The following is a 27237-nucleotide window of genomic DNA, read 5'->3' on the forward strand; positions in this document are numbered from 1 at the left end:
GAAACAGTAGTTTTGCATTTGAACTAGATCGACTTGTATTGTTTACAGTTATATATTGATCATTGTATTTGAAAACCGGTAGCGAGGGGCACGGGCGTAAACAAACTAACTTATATGATATAAATTGTTATGTGACTTGGTTTGTGGGAGTACTTGACGGATATTGAACGTAAGTGGTTTACTATTACTATATATTGTATTATGGCTAACTAATTTCACCCATCTCATGTTTTAGGTACCTACTATTTCTTTGTTAAAGTCTATAAATAACGATATTAATACAATACGATTTATTAGCTAAATACTTATACATAGGTAGGTAATGTAGTTACCTAAGGCCATAATTAATGCAATGCCAGTAACACAATCGATGTACAACAATTCTGTAAATAAAATTAATCAATTTGCAAGTTTGGACCAAGAAACGTCGATAAATTTTATACCTTAGGTAATTTTTTGTAATAAAGGAATACCTAATAAGTAATACCTACTGTATATATATTGTATGTAAATAAATGATAAAAAAATGAAATAAAAAAAAATAAGTAAGACATACAATTATATATATGTCGAATACGGATGGTCCTAAAAGCGGTGGGCGCGTGGGGTAGTACGATAATGTATTACTTCACAGCTAAACCAGTATGCTACCATGCTACCAGTGCATGAAATAAACCTTAGGACTCGTTAACCATACTAGTGCCTACTATACTTCAGTACTAAATGTTTAAAAGAACTAATTGCTATGTTTAACTCAAGGGAGCGATATGAAAGTAAAAAGAAACCGTTTAAATCTTTATTCAAGTCAAACTAGGCCGGCTCCAGCCCTACGCCTCTAACATGAGAAGATTTAGCCCTATATGGGACCGGCAACAAACTCAGAGGGACAAATCTTTTCAAAACAAGTTAAAACAACACATAACACATCATTTCTTTATTTCACAAAAGTAAGCTTCTAATGAAACATAAGAAATCAAAATAACACTTGAAATAAAACACTTAGCTAAATGGTTAAAGAACGCGGGATTTTATAAGCTATCAGAATAATCCTTTAGGTATAAGCCTTCAGGAACGTAGCGAGTTAGGCACGAGGTTGGCTAACGAGTACGTCCGATCTCTAGCGCGGTCCGATCAAGAAGAAATACCAGCGGCGGAGCCTCTCCGCTCCCGCCTCAGTCAAGTTGGTAAACCTGCTCGACCAGTCTACCAACATACCGACAAAAATACCAACTCGTGCCTACGCTCACTCGAGAGAAACCTCTCGACGTTCCAAAGCCTTCTACCTGTCATCTCAGTTCAACAACACGCCAATAGGTGGCGTTACTCTCTACGCAACTTTATTTCAACAATGCGCCAATAGACGGCGTTACTCTCTACGCAACTTTATTTATTTCGTTACAACCAAATAAAACGTAGCTCAACATTGCTAATCGATTTTATACAGGCGTCTAAAATAATGAACTATAACGCTGCAATACGTCTTTCTGGTGTCAGGGTTCGACACGGCCGTCCTGCGCTACACACGTCCTCGTGTGTGGGTGTATGCATTTGATTCTGTAACAAAATACTCAGCACAGTATCTCATCGCTCGGTCATTCCTGACCCACAATTTGGGTCTCACTCAAATTACTATTAAAATCAAACTTTGTTATCAATTCAACCAGAAAAAATGATTGTTCAAAATTACTTTAACAATCCTCAATTCTCTAGTCAAAAATAGTCCATCGAGCAACGACTTAATAAAAATAATCAGTAATCATCGCCGCTATCTAGCGGATAGACTCCATTAATCATCGCCTCCATCTGGCGGATACTCTCAAATTTATGTGAAAACAGAACAATCTCAAACATCAAAAACACAAATCACAACAGCTCTAATTCATTGCTCGACAGTATCACTACTATTGTCATCAATATCAATTTACGGGGAAATTATCTGGCATCCAAAAAAATATTTTGGTCAAATGTGATAATAATCATTGTAGGACATCTTAAAATAAATAGCACTGACTTAATAATGCAAATTTTACTCATATGAACACAGTACATCAACGGGAATTCATTTTTAACAAAACAACACCAGTCCTTCGGTGCATTGCCAGTCCTTCGGCAGATACCAGACCCTCGTCAGTAGTAACCATCTCAGCCGCGTAAGTGCTACTCTTCGCAAAGAGCATTCTGCACATAAAAAGCAGACCACGTGCACCTCTTACATGCTCCGGCACTTCTGATGCGGTCACTAAACAATACCCAGTCCATCTAAAGCAAAACATTAGTGCCCAGTCCATCGGGCGTGCCTTCAGTCCATCGAAAGCAAAACAGTAGTGCCCAGTCCATCGGGCGTGCCTTCAGTCCATCGAAAGCAAAACAGTGTTGCCCAGTCCATCGGGCTTGCCTTCAGTCCATCGAAAGCAAAACAGTAGTGCCCAGTTCATCGGGCTTGCCTTCAGTCCATCGAAAGCAAAACAGTAGTGCCCAGTCCATCGGGCTTGCCTTCAGTCCATCGAAAGCATGACAGTATTGCCCAGTCCATCGGGCGTACTTTCAGTCCTTCGAAAGTACAAGCTTTCAGTCCATCGAAAGCAAAAACAATGTTAAGAGTGAATTCCAAAAAGAAAATAAAAACGGTTCTTTAAATCATGTTACTCAGAACCATTGGTACTATCAGCGTCAACTGATCAACTGAAACTGAACATCACTGATCAAAATCACTAAAGATAGCTTTCTACTTTAGCTTTAACAACAGAAACTCAGCTTTCTACTTTAGCTTTAACAACAGAAACTCAGCTTTCTACTTTAGCTTTAACAACAGAAACTCGCTCAAAACTTCTATGCAGAAGTAAATCCTCTCAAAATAATCCCAACAAAATGGGAACTGCTCACCGGATTAATAAAGTATGATGCACGCGTCCAAGACAAAGGTGGTGGTGAAGTCCAACCCAAGCACTAAGGCTGATGCTTTCCGCCTTGCAGTTGCCGTTGCTGCGGCAGATGGCGAGATGCACGATGTAGTTTAACATAGCTGGCTGTTACTGAAATCATCATTAGCACGGCATCAGGTTTATCATGTAAGCAGGATAAACTCAAAGGTTTATTAAATGCAATGTAGCAGACAAAAAAAACATGTTTCCAATGTATACGGGACTTCAAAAATCTCAGAATAAAATTTAAACTTCAATGAGTGCGTTTTATTTCATTCTATGAACAAACAAACACGTTTTCCAAAAATAAGTAACACGGTAAAATGGGCCAATACGAAAAGTGACAGCTTATTAGTTACGTTCGACTGTTATGCTTCGCCATTACACTCAAAATAAAATTCACTAATAAACAATCAGAACGAAACCTGTCCTTTTATTTCCAAATCTCCAGCACAGAAGATACTGCACAGCTGCTTCTGTGTCACGGGCGTAATGGTGTCTGCAAGTTCGCTCGGCTCTGGCTGCAGGACACTGTAACATTAATTTTCATATGCGTAGCTCATGTTTCCATAGTATGCACGATTTGTGATCTATCACGGCATTACGGGCAATAATTTGTAGCAATTTTACTAATTACTAAACGCATAGCATTGGCAAATCAGCAGGATCAATTTCTAACGGTGCATTGTATTTTCATGAAAAAAAAAATATTTTTTGAGGGTAGATGCACAAGTGAGCGATGAAATAATATCACGTCGTGATAGCCGATATTTGGTTGTAATTAACAACATGGATTTCACTTCAAAATAATTCAAGATCACTTAGATTTAAATGGATTATAAAAATTAATTGTATCTTCATAAAAAAACAATTATTGAGGGTAGATTCACAAGTGAGCGATAAAATAATATCACGTCGTGATAGCCGATATTTGATTGTAATTAACAATATGGATTTCATATCAAAATAATTCAAGATCACTTAGATTTAAATGGATTATAAAAATTAATTGTATCTTCATAAAAAAAACAATTATTGAGGGTAAATTCACAAGTAAGCGATGAAATAATATCACGTTGTAATAGCTAATACTCGGTTTTAATTAACAGTATGGATTTCAAATCAAAATAACTCAAGATCGCTTCGATTTAAATGGATTACAAAAATTAATTACAAAGAAACTTAACGATCCCAGAGATGACGTCACGTCACAACCGTTATGCTAGACTGCCTCAATCATAATTCACAATTTCACAATAATTCTCACCAAATAACAATGAATTACACTCACCTTTCAATCAAGGTTAGACACGTGAGCTTACCATTACCACGTGTCCAGATTATGGAATGTAGGTCACCAGAAATACACCACGCTCCCAGGTGGCTGTGTAAGCAATACATGATACCTTGGCAATCCCACTTGCTGATGTCGAATACGGATGGTCCTAAAAGCGGTGGGCGCGTGGGGTAGTACGATAATGTATTACTTCACAGCTAAACCAGTATGCTACCATGCTACCAGTGCATGAAATAAACCTTAGGACTCGTTAACCATACTAGTGCCTACTATACTTCAGTACTAAATGTTTAAAAGAACTAATTGCTATGTTTAACTCAAGGGAGCGATATGAAAGTAAAAAGAAACCGTTTAAATCTTTATTCAAGTCAAACTAGGCCGGCTCCAGCCCTACGCCTCTAACATGAGAAGATTTAGCCCTATATGGGACCGGCAACAAACTCAGAGGGACAAATCTTTTCAAAACAAGTTAAAACAACACATAACACATCATTTCTTTATTTCACAAAAGTAAGCTTCTAATGAAACATAAGAAATCAAAATAACACTTGAAATAAAACACTTAGCTAAATGGTTAAAGAACGCGGGATTTTATAAGCTATCAGAATAATCCTTTAGGTATAAGCCTTCAGGAACGTAGCGAGTTAGGCACGAGGTTGGCTAACGAGTACGTCCGATCTCTAGCGCGGTCCGATCAAGAAGAAATACCAGCGGCGGAGCCTCTCCGCTCCCGCCTCAGTCAAGTTGGTAAACCTGCTCGACCAGTCTACCAACATACCGACAAAAATACCAACTCGTGCCTACGCTCACTCGAGAGAAACCTCTCGACGTTCCAAAGCCTTCTACCTGTCATCTCAGTTCAACAACACGCCAATAGGTGGCGTTACTCTCTACGCAACTTTATTTCAACAATGCGCCAATAGACGGCGTTACTCTCTACGCAACTTTATTTATTTCGTTACAACCAAATAAAACGTAGCTCAACATTGCTAATCGATTTTATACAGGCGTCTAAAATAATGAACTATAACGCTGCAATACGTCTTTCTGGTGTCAGGGTTCGACACGGCCGTCCTGCGCTACACACGTCCTCGTGTGTGGGTGTATGCATTTGATTCTGTAACAAAATACTCAGCACAGTATCTCATCGCTCGGTCATTCCTGACCCACAATTTGGGTCTCACTCAAATTACTATTAAAATCAAACTTTGTTATCAATTCAACCAGAAAAAATGATTGTTCAAAATTACTTTAACAATCCTCAATTCTCTAGTCAAAAATAGTCCATCGAGCAACGACTTAATAAAAATAATCAGTAATCATCGCCGCTATCTAGCGGATAGACTCCATTAATCATCGCCTCCATCTGGCGGATACTCTCAAATTTATGTGAAAACAGAACAATCTCAAACATCAAAAACACAAATCACAACAGCTCTAATTCATTGCTCGACAGTATCACTACTATTGTCATCAATATCAATTTACGGGGAAATTATCTGGCATCCAAAAAAATATTTTGGTCAAATGTGATAATAATCATTGTAGGACATCTTAAAATAAATAGCACTGACTTAATAATGCAAATTTTACTCATATGAACACAGTACATCAACGGGAATTCATTTTTAACAAAACAACACCAGTCCTTCGGTGCATTGCCAGTCCTTCGGCAGATACCAGACCCTCGTCAGTAGTAACCATCTCAGCCGCGTAAGTGCTACTCTTCGCAAAGAGCATTCTGCACATAAAAAGCAGACCACGTGCACCTCTTACATGCTCCGGCACTTCTGATGCGGTCACTAAACAATACCCAGTCCATCTAAAGCAAAACATTAGTGCCCAGTCCATCGGGCGTGCCTTCAGTCCATCGAAAGCAAAACAGTAGTGCCCAGTCCATCGGGCGTGCCTTCAGTCCATCGAAAGCAAAACAGTGTTGCCCAGTCCATCGGGCTTGCCTTCAGTCCATCGAAAGCAAAACAGTAGTGCCCAGTTCATCGGGCTTGCCTTCAGTCCATCGAAAGCAAAACAGTAGTGCCCAGTCCATCGGGCTTGCCTTCAGTCCATCGAAAGCATGACAGTATTGCCCAGTCCATCGGGCGTACTTTCAGTCCTTCGAAAGTACAAGCTTTCAGTCCATCGAAAGCAAAAACAATGTTAAGAGTGAATTCCAAAAAGAAAATAAAAACGGTTCTTTAAATCATGTTACTCAGAACCATTGGTACTATCAGCGTCAACTGATCAACTGAAACTGAACATCACTGATCAAAATCACTAAAGATAGCTTTCTACTTTAGCTTTAACAACAGAAACTCAGCTTTCTACTTTAGCTTTAACAACAGAAACTCAGCTTTCTACTTTAGCTTTAACAACAGAAACTCGCTCAAAACTTCTATGCAGAAGTAAATCCTCTCAAAATAATCCCAACAAAATGGGAACTGCTCACCGGATTAATAAAGTATGATGCACGCGTCCAAGACAAAGGTGGTGGTGAAGTCCAACCCAAGCACTAAGGCTGATGCTTTCCGCCTTGCAGTTGCCGTTGCTGCGGCAGATGGCGAGATGCACGATGTAGTTTAACATAGCTGGCTGTTACTGAAATCATCATTAGCACGGCATCAGGTTTATCATGTAAGCAGGATAAACTCAAAGGTTTATTAAATGCAATGTAGCAGACAAAAAAAACATGTTTCCAATGTATACGGGACTTCAAAAATCTCAGAATAAAATTTAAACTTCAATGAGTGCGTTTTATTTCATTCTATGAACAAACAAACACGTTTTCCAAAAATAAGTAACACGGTAAAATGGGCCAATACGAAAAGTGACAGCTTATTAGTTACGTTCGACTGTTATGCTTCGCCATTACACTCAAAATAAAATTCACTAATAAACAATCAGAACGAAACCTGTCCTTTTATTTCCAAATCTCCAGCACAGAAGATACTGCACAGCTGCTTCTGTGTCACGGGCGTAATGGTGTCTGCAAGTTCGCTCGGCTCTGGCTGCAGGACACTGTAACATTAATTTTCATATGCGTAGCTCATGTTTCCATAGTATGCACGATTTGTGATCTATCACGGCATTACGGGCAATAATTTGTAGCAATTTTACTAATTACTAAACGCATAGCATTGGCAAATCAGCAGGATCAATTTCTAACGGTGCATTGTATTTTCATGAAAAAAAAAATATTTTTTGAGGGTAGATGCACAAGTGAGCGATGAAATAATATCACGTCGTGATAGCCGATATTTGGTTGTAATTAACAACATGGATTTCACTTCAAAATAATTCAAGATCACTTAGATTTAAATGGATTATAAAAATTAATTGTATCTTCATAAAAAAACAATTATTGAGGGTAGATTCACAAGTGAGCGATATAATAATATCACGTCGTGATAGCCGATATTTGATTGTAATTAACAATATGGATTTCATATCAAAATAATTCAAGATCACTTAGATTTAAATGGATTATAAAAATTAATTGTATCTTCATAAAAAAAACAATTATTGAGGGTAAATTCACAAGTAAGCGATGAAATAATATCACGTTGTAATAGCTAATACTCGGTTTTAATTAACAGTATGGATTTCAAATCAAAATAACTCAAGATCGCTTCGATTTAAATGGATTACAAAAATTAATTACAAAGAAACTTAACGATCCCAGAGATGACGTCACGTCACAACCGTTATGCTAGACTGCCTCAATCATAATTCACAATTTCACAATAATTCTCACCAAATAACAATGAATTACACTCACCTTTCAATCAAGGTTAGACACGTGAGCTTACCATTACCACGTGTCCAGATTATGGAATGTAGGTCACCAGAAATACACCACGCTCCCAGGTGGCTGTGTAAGCAATACATGATACCTTGGCAATCCCACTTGCTGATGTCGAATACGGATGGTCCTAAAAGCGGTGGGCGCGTGGGGTAGTACGATAATGTATTACTTCACAGCTAAACCAGTATGCTACCATGCTACCAGTGCATGAAATAAACCTTAGGACTCGTTAACCATACTAGTGCCTACTATACTTCAGTACTAAATGTTTAAAAGAACTAATTGCTATGTTTAACTCAAGGGAGCGATATGAAAGTAAAAAGAAACCGTTTAAATCTTTATTCAAGTCAAACTAGGCCGGCTCCAGCCCTACGCCTCTAACATGAGAAGATTTAGCCCTATATGGGACCGGCAACAAACTCAGAGGGACAAATCTTTTCAAAACAAGTTAAAACAACACATAACACATCATTTCTTTATTTCACAAAAGTAAGCTTCTAATGAAACATAAGAAATCAAAATAACACTTGAAATAAAACACTTAGCTAAATGGTTAAAGAACGCGGGATTTTATAAGCTATCAGAATAATCCTTTAGGTATAAGCCTTCAGGAACGTAGCGAGTTAGGCACGAGGTTGGCTAACGAGTACGTCCGATCTCTAGCGCGGTCCGATCAAGAAGAAATACCAGCGGCGGAGCCTCTCCGCTCCCGCCTCAGTCAAGTTGGTAAACCTGCTCGACCAGTCTACCAACATACCGACAAAAATACCAACTCGTGCCTACGCTCACTCGAGAGAAACCTCTCGACGTTCCAAAGCCTTCTACCTGTCATCTCAGTTCAACAACACGCCAATAGGTGGCGTTACTCTCTACGCAACTTTATTTCAACAATGCGCCAATAGACGGCGTTACTCTCTACGCAACTTTATTTATTTCGTTACAACCAAATAAAACGTAGCTCAACATTGCTAATCGATTTTATACAGGCGTCTAAAATAATGAACTATAACGCTGCAATACGTCTTTCTGGTGTCAGGGTTCGACATATATAATAGAAATATACCAGAAGCAAGATATGCTGCCGGCGGCTGGGTAAAGCTCGGTATAGACAGATATATTGGGCAATTAATAACAATCGATTGATCGTCTCGAGTAGGTAAGTCTTCTAGTTCGATGAGTCATTAGCAATAGATTAGAAATAACCATTGTGACCGACTTGGCTCGCTCCACTGAATACACAGACACACGTAATACGAGTTTTCTATAAGATAAAGAGTGACTGTTTAGAAAGAAGAAAGTTAAATGCTACCTAGCTATCTCTAAAATACTTACCTATATGAAAGTTTCTTGCAGTTAACAATTGTCTACAAGTGAATCAATTTCTATTGCTTAATATTTACCTATAGGTCTCACGTTTTGTGTAATGGTCTTTTTTCTTAGGATTTCAAGCAACGAATAGCGAAGACTGATGGGATGTTAGTAGGTTATAAATATTGTTACGTTGAGTTAGAAAACCGGTACCCTTTCTAGGAGTTTGACACTGACATACCTATTCGCTAGCTACTACGTAAACTAACTCACAATGCATTTCCCTCGTACAAGCGAGATGCACTGCGTTTGCGCAGTTGTTAGCATTTGAGGCCGTCGAAAGCTACTAATGGTATTCATGGTACTAATGCAACCTGGACGATGATATTCAATGTGTGACGTTGATTTTGCCTCTGATGATTCGTCGATAGTAGATTGCTTTTGGAAGTACCGGGCTACCTTGTTGTTTTCTACATCTATATCTATATCTATATAGCCTTTTGTTTCCGATCCTTGGGTTTAAAAGCTTTTTTGAAATGTTATCGTGTTTTCTACAAAATGTCCCGCAGTTCGGTATGCCTCTTGGCATAGGCCTCCTCCAACCTTCTCCACTGTACTCTGTCTTCTGCAACTCTGGACCAGTAAGGCCCCAAGGTTAAGCGGATTTCATCTACCCATCTTGTTCTTGGATGTTTTTGTTTTCTTCTTCCGTCTCTTGGGTACCATAGGGTAACTTGTTTGCTCCATTTGTCTAATTTGCATCTCAGCATGTGTCCTGTCCACCCCCACTTTAGATGGTCTATCCGACTTAGTATGTCTATAACCTTGGTTTTACTTCTTATCGCTGAATTTGAGATTTTGTCCTTTAGCTTGACTCCTAGGATACTTCTCTCGATTGCCCTTTGACATTTTGCCAATTTTTCTCTATCCTTGGCTGTAAGTGACCATGTCTCACATCCATAGGTTATGCATGGTAGAATACAGGTGTTGAAAGTCTTTCTCTTAATGTGCATACTGATATCTTTGTTTTTCATTATTTCTTTTAAAGACCAGTACTTTTTCCATCCACAAGCTATTCTTTTGTTAACTTCCTTGGCCATTGAGTCTTTAGGGGAAATAATTTGTCCCAAGTAGACATATTCACTCACATATTCATAGGTGTTTCCATTTGCTTCTATGTTTATCTCTTTGGTATTGGTCATCAGTTTTGTTTTGCTCGCATTCATTTCTAGCCCTACCCTACTGCTCATAACTGCTAGCGACTCTATCATGTATTTTAATTTAATTGGGCATTCTTCTAATAGGATTATGTCGTCTGCGAATCTTAGGTGATTTAGACTGTTTCCATTGATCTTGAGGCCATAAGCTTCCCAGTCCAGTTGTCTGAAGGTATGTTCCAGTACGGCATTGAACAACTTAGGTGATAATGGGTCGCCTTGTCTGACTCCTCGGTTTATTGGAAAAGGGGCTCCTTTTGATTCGAGTTTTATTCGACTATTGCTCTTTTTGTAAATGTTTTTGATTAATTCTATGTAGGTGCTACTCACTCCTTGTTCGCTTAGACTATACCATATGTATTCGTGATTCAGGCTATCAAAAGCTTTGGAATAATCAATGAAAGCAATGTATAGGGGCTTCTGATATTCATTATATTTTTCCATTACTTGTTTGATTGTGTGGATGTGGTCAATGGTACTGAAGTTTTTCCTGAATCCTGCCTGCTCAAGTGGTTGGTTTTCATCAAGTGTTTGTGTGATTCTTTCTAGGATTATTTTTGCAAAGACCTTGTAGACGTTTGATATAAGACTTATTGGTCTGTAGTTTCCAATATCGTCCTTGTCTCCTTTTTTATGGAGAAGAATTATGTACGAGTCCCCCCACTGATCTGGAACCATGCCTGAGGTTAGAATGCTGTTAAAAAAATCCGTTAGGATTGGACATATTTCTTCTAGCGTGCCCCTCATTAGCTCATTATATATATTGTCCGGTCCGGGAGCTTTATCTAATTTTTGAGACATGATGGCTTTCTCCACTTCCTGTTTAAGTATGGGTGGTGTTTCCTCAAGGCTGACGGGTGATATTTGATAGGCACATTTGTTTAGGTTCACATCTTTGTTGGAGTAGAGGGTTCTGTAGTACTCAGTAGCAAGCTTCTGGATATCCTTACGATTTGTCACTTGTTTTGATCCCCTGTTTTTGCCTGTTTTTAGTGTCGGGATCCATTCCATGCCTTGTTCTTTGAGTTCTTTGAAAGCTTTCTTGGCTCCACCTGTTCTTTGAATTGTATCTTCTAATTTTTCCAGTCTTTGTGTTTTTCTATCTTTCCTTATGCTTTCTTTTATTTGTTTGCTTATGCTTGATATTATCCTACGGTTGTCCTTTCTATTTACTTTGTCTGCTATTAGTGCCTTTCTTTTCTCCAGGAGTTCTGTTGTCTTTTCGCTAAATTTTGTGGTTCTAACTGTACTTGCTGTCTTCTTAGATGATGATGAAAGGGTTTTTTCTATGTATCTGTATTTTTCTAATGTGCTTGTATCAGAGTTTATTGCTTCTTGCATTGTCTTGATATGGGATGGGTCAATCCTGTTCTCGCAATGCTCTGTTGTTTTCATTGAATTTTTAATACTGTTTCTTGACTGTTTTACAGGATGTGTTTTTAAGTGGCAGCGTACCATTCGATGGTCTGTATTGAAGTTTAGATTCTGTACTACATGTGTATCATTGAAGGCTTTTGGCTTATTGGTTATTATGAAGTCGATTTCGTTTTTGTAATTTCCATCTGGTGACAACCAGGTCCATTTGGTGTGTGGTTTTTTCCTGAATATGGAATTGAGAAGTACTAGGTTATTTTGCAGTAGAAAGTCTATAAGGTTTTGTCCATTGTTGCTTCTCTCTCCATGGCCGTACTTCCCCATTACCATTTCTTCACCCGCTTCTCTGGTGCCCAGCTGGGCGTTGAAATCGCCCATCAATATGAGGGGGTTGTTTTGGTATTTCTTTACGATTTCCGATAAATTGGTGTAGAATTTCTCAATGTCCTGTTTCGACGCTGCCTCTGTGGGTGAGTAAACTTGTACGATTGTCCATGGCCTTTTGTAATTGGGGAAACAAATGTTAAGTATTGCGATTCTGTCGGAGATTCCTATCAGCTCTTGTATGCAGTTTTTTAGTGTTTTTTTGATTAGAAAGCCCACTCCTCTTTGTCCTGCAGTTTCCCCTTTTTGGTACAGTATATAGTCATTAATCTCTACAATTTTTTCCCCCAGTCTCCTCATTTCGCTTATGCCTAGTATATCAAGATTTATATTTTCAATTGCGTTTTGTAGTTCGATCAAGTTTTCTTGCTGTCTTAATGTTCTAGTATTCAGTGTTGCAATTTTGACGGATTCACTTCTTTTAGTTACTTTTGTTGGAGGGTTTTGGTCTAGTACTCCCGCGGGGACCAGCCGTGCTGGGTGTTTTCTACATACACCTGTTTTATTTCAGGAGATGTACATCCGACTAATATTGCTGACCCTGCTCGGGGCAGTGGTCTGCGACCACCATAGCAGGACCAACCAGCTTCCTGGCCGCTCTACTATAGTGCATCTGTTTGAATGGAAGTACAAAGATATAGCGGACGAATGCGAGCGGTTCCTCGCTCCGAAGGGGTTTGGAGGTGTTCAGGTATATACTTGAGTTTCTATTCAAAAGTTCTTATTACCATTACCACATCGATGGCCCACCTCTATGGTAATTTTCGTGTTTGGGTGGCTGCCGTTCCTCAACCCACCAACGGAGCGGCAGCTGATTCCCACGTGGGTTCATTACACATCGTTCTTAAACGCGGTCTATAAGCTGATTACTCGTATGAACATGAGTCCACTAAATATTCTGGTATGGATTCTAAACTCGAGTCTTCAGTGCGAAACGAAGGTGCGCAAAAATTAAAGACTGTAGGTACCTACCTTATTAGTCTGGTCTAGTTTGGGTACGTAGTTACAAATTTACGTAATACGAAATCTTGGGAAAATTTCGTTCAACGGGATCCGTTTCGAGAGTCCTCATCGGCAGCACCATGTGCAGCAAAACTCCGTCAGGGACCGGAATGTCGAGAGCAATTCGTTAGGTACGCGAGATACCGGTATAAATTTACTTTATAATCTCTACTGTGTCTCACAGAAGTTTTCTGGTTAAAACATGATATTCTTAAGTACCTACCTAAATTGTGGACTTGCAGATATCACCACCGTCTGAGAACCTGATCATACATCTGGACAACGGCAAGAGGACATGGTACGAACGCTACCAAGTGATGTCCTATAAGCTGACAACTCGCTCCGGCAACGTCGAGGATTTACTCAACATGACGCGCAGATGCAACAAAGTGGGAGTAAGGTAAAGCTACAATACAAATATCAAGAAGGTTTAATGAAGAAGCTTCAAACAGCTGAAACAGCTGATGTCCTGAACATCATCATCAAACTAATAGAGAATCCTGATTGGTCGCAAAACCTACGAACGCTTCAGAATTACCAGCGGAGACGAGGAAACTGTACCACACGGAGTCCCCCAAGGTTCCATCCTAGGCCCAGTTATCTTTAACTTGTACGTAAGGTCCAATACGTTTGGGATAAAGTAATAGTGATGTAAAGTATAAAGTAACACACGAACTAGGGAAATAAACATCTTTCTATTCTATTCTAACAATACAAATATTTATATGGTCCGGGAACCATCTTTTTCTACCACAATGGCACATTCGTCCGCTTCTTGTAAAAATCTAACTAAATGTGGTTATAAAGGTAGTATGAATGTTTCTTCACCAAGAACAATTGGTCTGAGAGCAAGATGTTCTACTCATTGGAGGGCCAACGGGTCTAAACAACGATCTTTGATTTAGTTACAAACTACTCGGCTATCAGTTCACGGCATCAGAAAATCACTTATTCCTACAGATAAAATGAGTCAGGAACTATCTAAAGTTATTTGGTTGCCGCCTGGATCTTTTAAGCAAAAGGTTTCCCATTTTAATAAACTCAATCTTATTAGCCACTACAGAAGGAAAAATCCAGTACCGCAATGTAACAATATTTTTGACCGAGCGTTAGCGAAGGTCTCCTTTTCAGCTTGGGGAAAAATGCTTTCATGTATCCGGATATTATCCTCTACAGGTCGAATTTCTGAATCGATTCTCGTGAAATTTTGTAAGCCGGTTCGATAGGTTTATAAAACTATTTTGTCGATCCAGCCGAGCTAGCACATGATGGGCGCGACAGTATCTCGCGGCGAGATACCGTCTTTACTATAACATCTCTCTCTCTCTCTCTCTCATCATATCGCTCTGCTTTGCCTTAACTACTTGACTGGTAGAGAATGCTTTTGCCTTTTTGTACGATAAGTTTTCTTTTGTGCAATAAAGTTTAAATAAATAAATAAACATAGTTAGAAAAAGACGGGTAGGTAGTCTATCTCGCCGCGAGATACTGTTGCGCCAATCATGTGCTAGGCCGACAGTTTTTTTTTTTCGAAATAGCTTATCCATGGGCTTTCGCAAGGTCTACAGCTAACAGAGCCACTAGTATATTGTCATTTTGTGTACATCCCACAGAATTTACGCTGACGTGGTAGTAAACCACATGACAGGCGACAACCCGAACAACGTAGGCACAGCTGGCAGCACGGCGGACTTTAAGAATTACTCATATCCCGCTGTTCCGTACAGTAGGGAGCATTTCCATTACCCGTACTGTTCTATTGAGAATTACAATGATGCTTCGCAGGTGAGTCAGTAATTCGTAGAATGAGTTTAAGTACCGTAAACTCAGGTAACCGTAGTCCTACCCCCTGTCCTGTCATTTTGACTTATGTAGGTATATATTTGCAAGGAAGGGATAAAACATAATTTAACGAAATCAGGCCCGTAAAGTTTTATGAATGAGGGGGCTATAATACAACCATGGTCCAATTTGTCAGCGTTGATTCTTAACGAGCCTTTATGATTTGTATCTACTCGTTACATTTATTTTGGTGCTTAGATATAAGTACCTACTAATGCTTTTTCTTTATTATATACTCAACGTAATTAGAAAAGTACATATTTTACTGGAACTCGAATTTGGACCATATTGTAAGTTGTGGATTAAAGTTATCTGACATTACAGTACGTAAATAGTACCTACTATTATTATACTTGTACCTACATATAGTTCCATATATTTTTATAATAATGTACCTACCTACAAATAAGCGCGTCCCGATACCAGGCCTGATTACGATATGATACAATAAGATTTAAATTTGCACAAGTTGCACAACATATTATTTTAATTTATGAATCAGTCTTACTGCCGTCAAGCGAATAATGTGATTAATGGTACCTAAGCAGGTACACCGCCTGACCACAATAATGGTACAGTCAGTAATAGTAGCGCATGAAATAACGCACCAAAAGTATATGTCATCCTAGAATAGGTACCTCTTCCAAATACAGATGTATCTATGATCTCTACAGTCCCGTAATTATAATAATGCAATTTGTGCAAAACTAAGTTATTTATATATACGTACCTACAGGTTCGCAATTGTCAACTGGTAGGGCTCAAAGACCTGAACCAGACAATATCGTACGTTCAAAGAAAGATTAGACGATTCTTTAATCGACTTATCCACTACGGAGTCGCCGGTTTAAGGTACCTAGTACTAGCACAAAATAAATAGCCTATTCGACTCGTCAAATTGATGTTTAAGCGCCACTTGCACCATCCCACTAACCCGGGGTTAACCGGTCAAACCGTTAACCCATTGTCAAATTGTAATCATGGTTACTCCAGGTTTAACCGATTAACCCCGGGTTAGTGAATGGTGGTGTCTACACACTGATATGACACAGAGCTAGTCTACTGCGTTGAGGGAATAAAACATTTCTCCTTTTTGAAGTCGGTTAAATAGTCACCATGGACATCAGTCCGCAGCTGATCGATGTGCCAGTCTTTTATTTTAGGTGGCACAACCACATTATTACGTTTACTTTTCTGATAAAAAGTAGAAATTGGTAGCTAAGTCACAAAATGTGATCCGAGCGAGTCGAATAGGCAACCAGATTATTAATTGTTGTTTTGTTTCGTGTGTTGTGCTAATATTTTATTAAAAACAAAATAAACATATATGTATATATATGTGTGTATATATGTTTTTTTTTTTTTTTTTTTTTTAAATGCTGTTTGACAATGGTTTGGTTTGCAATGGTTTCGATGTAGGCTGCTGCACTATTTTCTTCTTTTCTCTTGTTCTTACATTTTCATGTCGCTTTCTTCACACTACCGCACTCAGCACACCTACTGTTAATAATAAAGGTCACTGTGGGCAAGTCCGTCTACAAGGCAAGTCCGTCAACATGTTATAACTTTTGAATTTGAAGGCGTATGCGACTTTGGAGTCCAGTCGATTGACCAGTTTTTCGCGCTAGTTCCGTCACTGTAAAACAGATGGCGCTGTGCCAACCAACTTCAGAGCAATCCGCCTCAACAAGTCATTTCGTGTTTTGAACTCGAAGTCATAGTGCGACAGCCGTTCGAAAAAAAATTGTTAAAAATAGTTTTTGAAAAGATTGTGCATTAGAAAGTAACTACGTAGGTAGCATAAGAACCAGTTGTCTTTATTCTATTTTTAAAATATCAGAAATTAGCTTAGTTTTGTAATTATACGTTCTACAATTTATCATATTAAAATTTGACTAAGTTGGGAAGTCCGTCTATTATGTTCAAGGCAAGTCCGTCATATGCCGGACTTTCGTTAAATCAGAGATTGCCAACTGTTTTTGCGACTTTAATATTATAACGATTTGATAAGGTATCAAAAAATCCTCCTGACTTTACGCATGACGTTACTTTATTAAATTTTGATCTCAGTAAATTAAAAGAAACGATTAAAATTCATTTTAAAATTACTATTGATCTTTTATTTCGGAAATCAAAAAAATAATTATGTTTAATTATTTGCCAAAAAATGTTTACCACCCCATTTTGGTAGTATATGCCGGACTTGCCTTTGTTTTAGAAAAATGGTGTTTATTTCGAATCTGAACCGTATATTAACAAGTTTAAAATACACTTTTCATTGTCTTGATCCGTTCTTTTTAGGAATTTGACTACGAACATATACGCACCCATAGATTGGCTGATATCATAATAACTAGACGGACTTCCCTTAAACTGCACGGGAAGTCCGTCTACTCGCCGAATTTAAAAAAATGCCATTGTTTTTGCTTAATTTGTGCTTGAAATGATCTGTCACTAAGGCTAAACTATTAATTATTAAATTCTTCATCGTATGCGATTACAAGCAGTAACATAGGTGAATATTTAACGGAACTAGATCACTCCAAAGTCAAAAAAAAATAAAGTATGCCTATACTACTATACTTCGCAACAGTGACCTAATATCTTTATTTTACTAGTCTGTGCGGAAAGAGAAGAGTCGTTGAATGTATGGGGCACAATACATTCTTCGACTCTTAACTTTCCGCACGGACTCTATCCTATCTGAACTTTCTAGGTGAGGTCTTGTAACCTAGTCGGCTTAAAGGATCTGAACCACGCCCTTCCTTACGTTGTTGAAAAACTATCTTCGTTTCTCAATCACCTCATTTCTCTTGGTGTGGCGGGATTCAGGTTGGTTTTTATCATTTTTCATATTTTATTGCATGTTTCTTGTATGTTAAAAAAATTACGTACTTCTAGTTAGTTATTTACGCTGTATGTAGAACAAAATTTCATTGTACACACTTGTATAAAAGTAAATACAAATTCGTGCTTCGAATTCGACAGCTAATGTAGATGGCGCTGCAAGGTTCCTTATATTCTGTGGTAAAAATTGAGTTACCACCAAAGAGTATTAAACCACTACGTTTTAGTTACCACAATTAATAATGTGACGTCGTACTAGCTCCATCTTCTTTGTCCGTCAAACAGGGCATGATTATTCTTAAGGGGCCCACTGATTAACAGTCCGCCGGACGGTATCGGCCTGTCGATCAGTTGTTCGGAACTGTCAAAATATTGTTTTAACTGACAGGCCGATACCGACCGGCGGACTGTTAATCAGTGGGCCCCTTTTGACTTAACGCATCTCATACAATCAATGAATTTGATGTAGAACGCATACTATGGCTAAAGGCCTTTAACTAACTTACTTACATAAACTTCACGCCTATGTTGTTGCTTTCGTGAACAAAACATAAAGTACGTAAACCTTTAATAATTATCGCACCTTCCTTTATAGAACAGATAGCACATTTATTCACCTGCGAATTTCAGCACAATACGCCTTTGTTCCATTCAAAATTGCTTACAGAGTCGACGCGGCCAAGCATATGTGGCCCAACGATTTAAAGGAAATATACAAAAGGCTGTACAATTTGAATACCGATTTCGGATTCGAGCCTCATTCGAAACCGTACATTTTTCAAGAGGTTATATATTATGGCAACGAAGCCATCCAACCGAATGAGTACACTAGTTTGGGTGACGTCACTGAGTTCAGAGTAAGTATTTGAAACCTTTCAATGACATTGGTATTATAAATAAATAAATAAATAAATATTATAGGGACATTCTTACACAAATTGACTAAGTCCCACGGTAAGCTCAAGAAAGCTTGTGTTGTGGGTACTCAGACAACGATATATATAATATATAAATACTTAAATACATAGAAACAACCATGACTCAGGAACAAATATCTGTATCATCATACAAATAAATGCCCTTACCAGGATTCGAACCCGGGACCATCGGCTTCATAGGCAGGGTCACTACCCACTAGGCCAGACCGGTCGGTATTGTATGATATGAATGCTAATCTATTTAAATCGATCTATTACGTAGTCAAAATGGCAACTACTTTCTTTACATACAAGCTTATTCTACAGAACTCTAACGTAGTAACTTCATTAATGTCTTATTATTTATTAAATTGTAAAATGGGAGATAATCGTGTATTTAAGTTCAAGTTGATAAACAAGACCAAGTGCGGGTAGTTCGAAAAACTCGCGCGGCTAAAAGATGTTGATGTCTTGGTATAATAATATACTCCGCCTGGTACTCTATTCCCGTCTTTTCTAGGTCACCTAACTGACACAAGCCTACGTCATCATGCGACAGCGCTATGTGATAATATGCGATAGCGCTATATATAGCGGCCATGTTATTGTGACGTAGGCCTGTGTCACTCTGGGAATAGAAGACCAATGGTTGATGTCAACTTTAGCCAGTCTTCTCCGAGACCACGGGGACAACGCATCGACATCCTAGACACGTCGGAGGTAAATCTTAAAACTTAAATACGCGAATAAGTCCCGTTTCGCAATTTAATAATGTGTAAAAATCGTGAAAGATTAAATCAGTGTAAGAACACTGATCTTTAACGTAGGTAAGTATAACAGAAAAACATTACACTTTTTTCTGTAGCATTCGAGTAAATGTCTTTTATGTATAAGGCCAAGGGATGGCGCCTCGAGTGTCGTTAACAGATTTTTGACAATAACGTAGTGTTGAATGAAATACAATAAGCAAGTTTATTACTCCATAAAATCTAAGTATCATTGGACTGAAGGGAAATCACTATTTAACAACATCGTTAAGAAACCTTTTGATAACGGCATCAATGTGCCCTACTGGAGGTCTTTGATATGTTAGGTATTTGATCTTAATGCACCTGAACCCGGGCTTGGGAGTGTGTGATTTCAAAAAATGTATCAATAGAGCAACTTGTATGGCACCGACGCCGACGGTCCATTTGCGATTCAACGAGCCGTTATATTAAATTATAACGTATTATGACCTAATATAAAGGTGGAAGTCTCGGTTATGCTCGACTTTCTTCCTGAGACCCAGGGGTAATTGTTTTGTTTTTGTATTTGGAACACTTAGGCGTAGGCGTAAGCGTCGCGTAATAAGGCTTACGCCACGCTTACGCCTACGCCTCGTGTACTGAGGGCCTTAGTTGCACAATAAAAGTTCAAAATAGATTATGTACTTACAAAGATATGTACGCATGGTTTTAGGAGGCTTTAACGCGGCTCCCAGGGATATTGACAAGTGGGAGGCGATTGATGCTCAAATTATTCATTGGAATAAATATCAGCCAAAGCGTACAGCCTTGATTTTCAATCCCTTTGTGATATCAATAATAATGGTATTTTCACAGGTAGGCTCAGAACTGAAGAACTGCTTCCGCGGCCAAAACCCGCTAAAATGGCTAGTATCCTGGGGCCCACAGTGGGGCTTGTCGCCCAGTGACACGGCATTGGTCTTTATAGACAATCACGACACACAACGGAGCAATGATGTGCTGACGTACAAGGAATCAAGGGCTTATAAGGTACATATGTACATCATCATCATAATTTAAGAGCATGCCGGTGCATGAGCTTGTCGGTGGAGTATGCGCCAGTTTTGCAGTCCTCGGCCAGGTTCTTTAAGTCCAGTGGTGGTAGGTACAGTGAGCTGCGAAATTACATGGAGAAATTATGAATGAATTCATTGATAAAGTCGCAATGCACTTTTGCGGCTGATGGTACATTTTCGTAGAAAAGTGGAAGAGAAAGTCGATGTAAGTTTTTAAAAGTTTTTCGAATTCTGAGAAACTGTAGGTTTTTAGAAAGGTTACTAGGAAGTAGGTAGTTACTCACGATTCTGTGTAGAAATATGTAAAAAATTATCGGAATACGGTTATTATTTAATTATTATTATTATTATTTGTATGTCTTTCCCATCACGGAACAATGGTGTTCCGGACCTTTGGGAGGCGTGCGTGGAGCCGAAGCCAACACGTAGAGGCCCTTTTGACACTTTAATGAAATGTAAGGGGTACACCGAGCGGATGCTGCCCTTGCCCGTGTCATGGGACGCACGCAGAGGCAGCACCCGCCAGGGTGTAAGGGCTATTGAGAGTTGATGGAATCTAAAATGAACTAGGTTATTGGGTGAAAGCGATGGACTAAGTACTGAGCTATGGGGTAAAAAAACCGGACGCCTGCCTAATAAAACGGTATGCAATTTTATTTCCGGCAGACGGTGACTCGCCCTCACAAGATGGGCCCCCAAAAAAGCGACATCTAAGATGGCTCAAGGGCAACACCGGTGTGAGCGGCTCAAGGGTGTCGAGAGGTGTGCGCCGCTTTCTACCCAGTGGCTGTTAACAGCCACTGTGCCAACTCGCGTCTTATGCATATTTCACTTCCACCCCTGGAGCTTATAGCTCTAACGACTCCACTCTGGCCGGCCGGCTAAGGCAAGCCAGAGGCAGAAAATCCTGTCCCACCCACCCTCCTTGCGGGTAACAGAACTCCCCAGGAGCACTCGGGTACGTGAGGTCGCTAATCCCCAACAGCTCGCCATTATTATTATTATTATAGCCTTTATTATTCCTTAAAAAGATTCACATTTAGTTACAAGTATATACATAATTTTTTTTTTTTTTTTTTACAGCTTGAAGTAGTAAATACATTTCATCATTATCATAAGTTGCAAATATGCTTAATGCTATGCTGATTTTATATAACAATAGGTTACCTAATTTTTAGAGCAACAAATATATTTGATTTATAGTAGTCTAGATATTTAAATAATTTTAATAACAACATTTAGGAAGTCATGAATGAATAAAAATAAGATTGTAAAATTTAATAAAAAATAAAATATAATAAAAAAGTATACCTAATAATAAATTATTTTTGGTCATAAACCGTGAAATAAAGATAATTAATTTAATAAATGAGCAAAATTGTTGTATAAAATTATTTAAAATCCGTTTAAAAATATTGAAATAATCATAATATATCTATATCACAGTCTTAAAGTTAATCAAAACAAAAATAATAATTGCATTATAAAAATAGTTCACATTTTGTTTGTATTGCATTATTAAATCCAAAAAAAAGTTAAAATAAATTGTAAATAATTAAAACGCATTTCATCTCGATAAATTGTAAACTTACGATTAAAAATATAAAAAATTCAAAATAATAATAATGTATAACATGCAGTAGGTATATATATGTTTTTTGTTAGTTAAAATATCTTCTAAGGACCTTTTCTCGAGTAAAGGCCTCCTCCATACTCTTCCAGGTGTCTCTATCTCTTGCTTTTCTTATTCAGTCTTTTCCCGCCACTCTGACAATCTCATCGTTCCATCTATCTTTCGGCTTTCCTTGCATTCTTTTATTGGGCGGGCCTGTCCATGTAGTGATTTTTTTTGTCCATTTGTCGGCGTTCATACGGGCAACATGGCCAGCCCACTTCCATTTTTGTTTCTTACAGTATTCTAGAGCGTCTATAACATTCGTTTTTTCCCTGATATGGACGTTGCGTATTCTGTCTTTTCTTTTAATATTTAAAATGCTTCTCTCTAAAGCTGCTTGACATGTTCGAATTTTGTGTTTGGTGTCGTTTCCATATATCCATGTTTGGCTGCCGTAGGACAGGCAGGGAAGTATGCAGGAATCTAGAACTTTTTTCTTTAGTTTTATAGGGATTCTTGATTTCAATACTTCTTTGTAGCTCCAGAATTTATTCCATGTTATGTTTATTCGTCTATTTAATTCGTCCTGATGTCTATTTTTGTGAAATGATATTTGTTTTCCCAAATAAACGTATTCTGATACATATTCTAGTGCCGTGTTGTTAACGTTAATGGGTAGTTTTGTAGAATTTGTCATTACTTTTGTTTTTGTAGTGTTTAGTTTTAGGCCAATGTTGAGACTGACTGTGTTGAGTTCGCATATCATTTTCTGCAGTTGACTAGCTGATTCTGAGAAAATAATGATATCATCAGCGAATCTAAGATTAGTTAAAAAGTCGCCTTTTATGTATATGCCTTTTCCCTGCCAATTGAGCTTTTTCATTATATTTTCGAGCACAGTAATAAAAATTCTAGGTGAGAGGGGATCACCTTGTCTGACTCCTCGGCATATTTTTATTTCTGGGCCTTTCGTTTCCATTTTCACGCATGACACACTTTTTCTATAAATATCCTGTTTGTTATTATTTAATTAGGTGTTTCAATAATGGAGTGTGAGAGCGTTTTCACACTCAGATACCTAACGGATGTCTAAAGTTTTAAAGTTTTGGCAGTTCGCATATTATGACAATTCCAGGTGCAAGCTCTTATATACTATTTCAGCTTAGGTTCTATCAAGCTAGCTGTATGATAGATTGCCATCGTCACTGTAAGCTAATGGAGATTATAAAATGATTATTTTTTGTTTAGGCAGCAATAGCTTTTATGCTGGCACATCCTTACGGTGAACCTCGGGTGATGAGCAGCTACTTCTTCGACTCCAGCGACCAGGGGCCTCCTGATGACTCCAATGAGAACATTGTTTCTCCCAGCATCAATAGCGTGAGTAGAATTTTATGTTCTTCTTCGTTGTCGTATCCTGATGGCTGAGGGACGTGATGATTGTGGACACTCTTCACCAGTGCTCTCCAAGCCGCTCTGTCTTCGGCCCAGTGCATGCTAGCCTGCGATGTGGCGTTTGTCTCTGACGTTATTCTGTCCGCCCAACGCGTGGCTATATGTCCATCTCTACATTTCATTGCCATGCGGCCAGAAATTGGGAGCTTTTCCAGGCTATCTGGCCCTGTCCTGCTCAGATGACCGAAGAAACCACATATATGTATGTAAATTTGTCATTATGATTATCGAAAGCTGTATAAAATTGTGCATGTGCTAAGTAGTTCCCCGGTTTCTAATCCTAATCCTATGAAACACCGACGCAAAAACATGAACCAATTTGAGCACAGAAAAAGTATCCTTTTTTCGACTAAAGGATGACTCACGTTAGCCCGGGCCGGAGCTTCCGGCGCTTACTTTTCTATGGCAGATGACCGGTGGTCACGTGATGCTTTCCGTAGAAAACGAAGCGTCGGAAGCTCCGGCCAGTTCTAACGTTAGTCATCCTTTACTCGCTTTGCTCGGTTTGATAAATTACCTCGGATGTTCTATACCATTGTTGATCTACCTCTGCAATCCAACTTTTCAAACCGGTGAAACAGTCTTTAAATATCAAACTGCTTTCTTGCTAATCCAGGATGATACCTGCGGCAACGGCTGGGTGTGCGAGCACCGCTGGCGACAGATCTACCAGATGGTGGCCTTCAGGAACGCCGTAAAAGACACACAGATCCAGAACTGGTGGGATAACGGGAACAACCAGATTGCATTCAGCAGGGGAAACAAAGGTTTTATCTCATTTAATGTGGAAGGAAATGATTTGAATCAGACTTTACAAGTAAGTTGTCAATATCGTTGAGGTGCTAATAGTTTAGTAGACTCTAATATGCTAGCATCACTGGAGGCAGATCTACCAGATGGTGGCCTTCAGGAACGCCGTAAAAGACACACAGATCCAGAACTGGTGGGATAACGGGAACAACCAGATTGCATTCAGTAGGGGAAACAAAGGTTTTATCGTTTTTAATGTGGAAGGACAGGATTTGAATCAGACTTTACAAGTAAGTTGTCAATATCGTTGGCGACAAATCGTCATATTTTCATAGAATTTGATGTTTATCAATCAATCAATCAAAGCATTTATTTTCAGGCTACTAAGGCCCATAGATACATACCTTACAAACTAACATATATATACAATAATAAAAAACTTAAATACTAAAAAATCATTTTCGTGACGCAGTTTTCTGTTGTTGTTGTTTATGGTGGCGTGTCCACACTATGAATAATAATACCGGCCAAGTGCAAGTCGGACTCGCGGACGAAGACCATGACGCAAAAAACGGCAGTAAAATCACGTTTGTTTTATGGGATATTTTTTGTTTTAGCGCCAACAGAAATTCATCATGTGTGAAAATTTCAACTGTCTAGCTATCACGGTTCATGAGATACAGCCTGGTGACAGACAGACAGACGGACGGACAGACAGACAAACGGACAGTGAAGTCTTAGTGATAGGGTCCCGTTTCTACCCTTTGGCTATGGAACTCTAAAAAGGAAGTGACAAAATATAATACCTGACACCGACAAAATTCCTCTTGTATTTTTTTTGTAGACTGGTCTGCCTGCTGGTGAATATTGTGACGTCATCACAGGAAAGAGACAGGGCAGCGAATGTTCCGGCAAGAAGGTGACAGTAGACAACAATGGTAACGCCCTAATATATGTAGCGGCGAATGGCGAGGACATGCACTTGGCTATACATGTTGGGAAAGAGGTGAGATTCTACCCAGGCCACCGTTTACGAGTTATTTACGAAAAATTATAAAATAGTAATTTGTGTTACAAGGGATCAAAACGATATATTTCCGTCAAGGGCGTACATTGAATCCTGAGCGTAATGAGGGATTCAAGTGTTAACGCCCACGACGAAATAATTTTGATACCGTGTGACACATACCTACTGCTTTTCACATCAACTATGAGGAAAAAAAAATGAGGATATTATCATGTATCAAAACACTATATAAAATTGTATGTAAAAATGAAATAAAAAAAGTGTGCTAGAACAGAAAAGTGCAACTTTGATCCCTCCTAGCAGAAAAGAAAACTGCCACTTTGATCCCTCCTAGCGGGGAAGAAAAAGCCCTTTTTCGAATAGGTGATGTGAAAAGGGACTTTTAATCCCCCTCTACCCGTTAGCTTCACCCCCACCCTCCGGTACTTTTAGTATGTTGTTTAATACACCTTTCCCTACAACTATGCCAAAATACGCTTATACACGAATTATTTCCCCAGATTGGCAATTTTTGGTTTTCGCTTGGTGTAGTAATAGAGGCCGCTGTACGGTTCCAGTCATTCTGGTTGTCAACAGTTGTCGTTTGACAATAGGGAATATTAGGCAAAGCTCTGCGTAGGTGGCACCTTTGTGGCACATACAGTAAACAAACCACATTGACACATCACACGTCACGTCAATCACGTGGCCTACCGCGAAACAAGAAAAACAAAATTTCGTTATCTAATCTCTCTATCACTCTTGCATATTCGAGCGATAAAGAGGCAGATAACTAAATTTCCATTTTCGCGTTTACCGGTAGGCCCTTGTTAACAAACCGCCTTGATGCATCAATGTCATATTTTATTGTCTGTGAAAACTTGTCAAAAAACAGTTTAAGGCACAGTATGTATAAGTTAGTCTATGAATTTACTGAGTCGGTAGTGCTGCACTCTGGCGGCAGAACATTGGAGTAATACTCCCTATTCAGTGATAATATAAAACATAATATATGGCACAGTACAAAGCCATTTGTTTCAACTACGCCACATTTTTTTCTGACTTTTCATCTCTTTACAATCAATAACCCATCGCTTTTCAGAATATGTATGGCGAGAACCGGGAATTTCTGGTTGTGGGACTAATTTTGTATACAAATTCGGTACCGGGGGAATACTGTAATTTTTAGGGAATGGTACGAAAAAAAACTTCGTATTACGTACTATGAGTTTTATAAACCACTATTTTTTTCCTGTTTCAGTCTCAGTTGCTGTCGCTGTGATTGTAATCAAGTAATCAATCATCGTACCTAAAGTAAAAATGAATCACGAGCCAAAATTGTGTGATAATACTGATAATAACTATACCAATAAAATACATTTGTAAACTTTATTATTTCGTTTTATTTGTACAATAAGCGCCACTTGCACCATCCCGCTAACCCGGAGTTAATCGGTTAAACCTAGAGTTACCATGGTTACTAGTACAATTTCTCACTGGGTTAACGGTTTAACCGGTTAACACCCGGGTTAGTGGGATGGTGCAAGTGGGCCTAAGAGGCAGTAGGTACTACTATACCTAACCGTCTTAAATACCTTTAAGGCCCACTTGCACCATTCTACTAACTCGGGGATAACCGGTTAAATCTGGAATTACCCTGATTACAATACAATTTGACATTAGATTATTAGGTTTA

The 27237-nt window shown here is 38.7% G+C and overlaps 1 protein-coding gene across 3 annotated transcripts; it reads left to right on the forward strand.

Annotated features, from left to right (window-relative positions):
• Nucleotides 1-26933, forward strand: LOC134795962 (alpha-amylase 4N-like). Of its 3 annotated transcripts, XM_063767854.1 has the most exons (11): nucleotides 1-169; nucleotides 12815-12994; nucleotides 13548-13705; nucleotides 14919-15090; nucleotides 17864-17979; nucleotides 18662-18851; nucleotides 20516-20689; nucleotides 23579-23710; nucleotides 24402-24602; nucleotides 25380-25541; nucleotides 26803-26933. In XM_063767854.1, the coding sequence occupies exons 2-11, from the start codon at nucleotides 12818-12820 to the stop codon at nucleotides 26821-26823; spliced, it is 1503 nt and encodes a 500-aa protein (XP_063623924.1). In that variant the 5' UTR covers nucleotides 1-169; nucleotides 12815-12817; the 3' UTR covers nucleotides 26824-26933. The 3 variants fall into 3 exon arrangements, with proteins under 3 accessions (XP_063623924.1, XP_063623923.1, XP_063623922.1); XM_063767853.1 differs by lacking the exons at nucleotides 17864-17979; nucleotides 25380-25541; nucleotides 26803-26933 and adding an exon at nucleotides 15884-15999 and having other exon boundaries at nucleotides 2-169; nucleotides 24402-24638; XM_063767852.1 differs by lacking the exons at nucleotides 25380-25541; nucleotides 26803-26933 and having other exon boundaries at nucleotides 3-169; nucleotides 12818-12994; nucleotides 24402-24638.
• The last annotated feature ends 304 nt before the right edge of the window (nucleotides 26934-27237 follow it).

Source organism: Cydia splendana, chromosome 13 (genome assembly GCF_910591565.1).
Source record: "Cydia splendana chromosome 13, ilCydSple1.2, whole genome shotgun sequence".
In the NCBI taxonomy this organism is placed as follows: Eukaryota; Metazoa; Arthropoda; class Insecta; order Lepidoptera; family Tortricidae; genus Cydia; species Cydia splendana.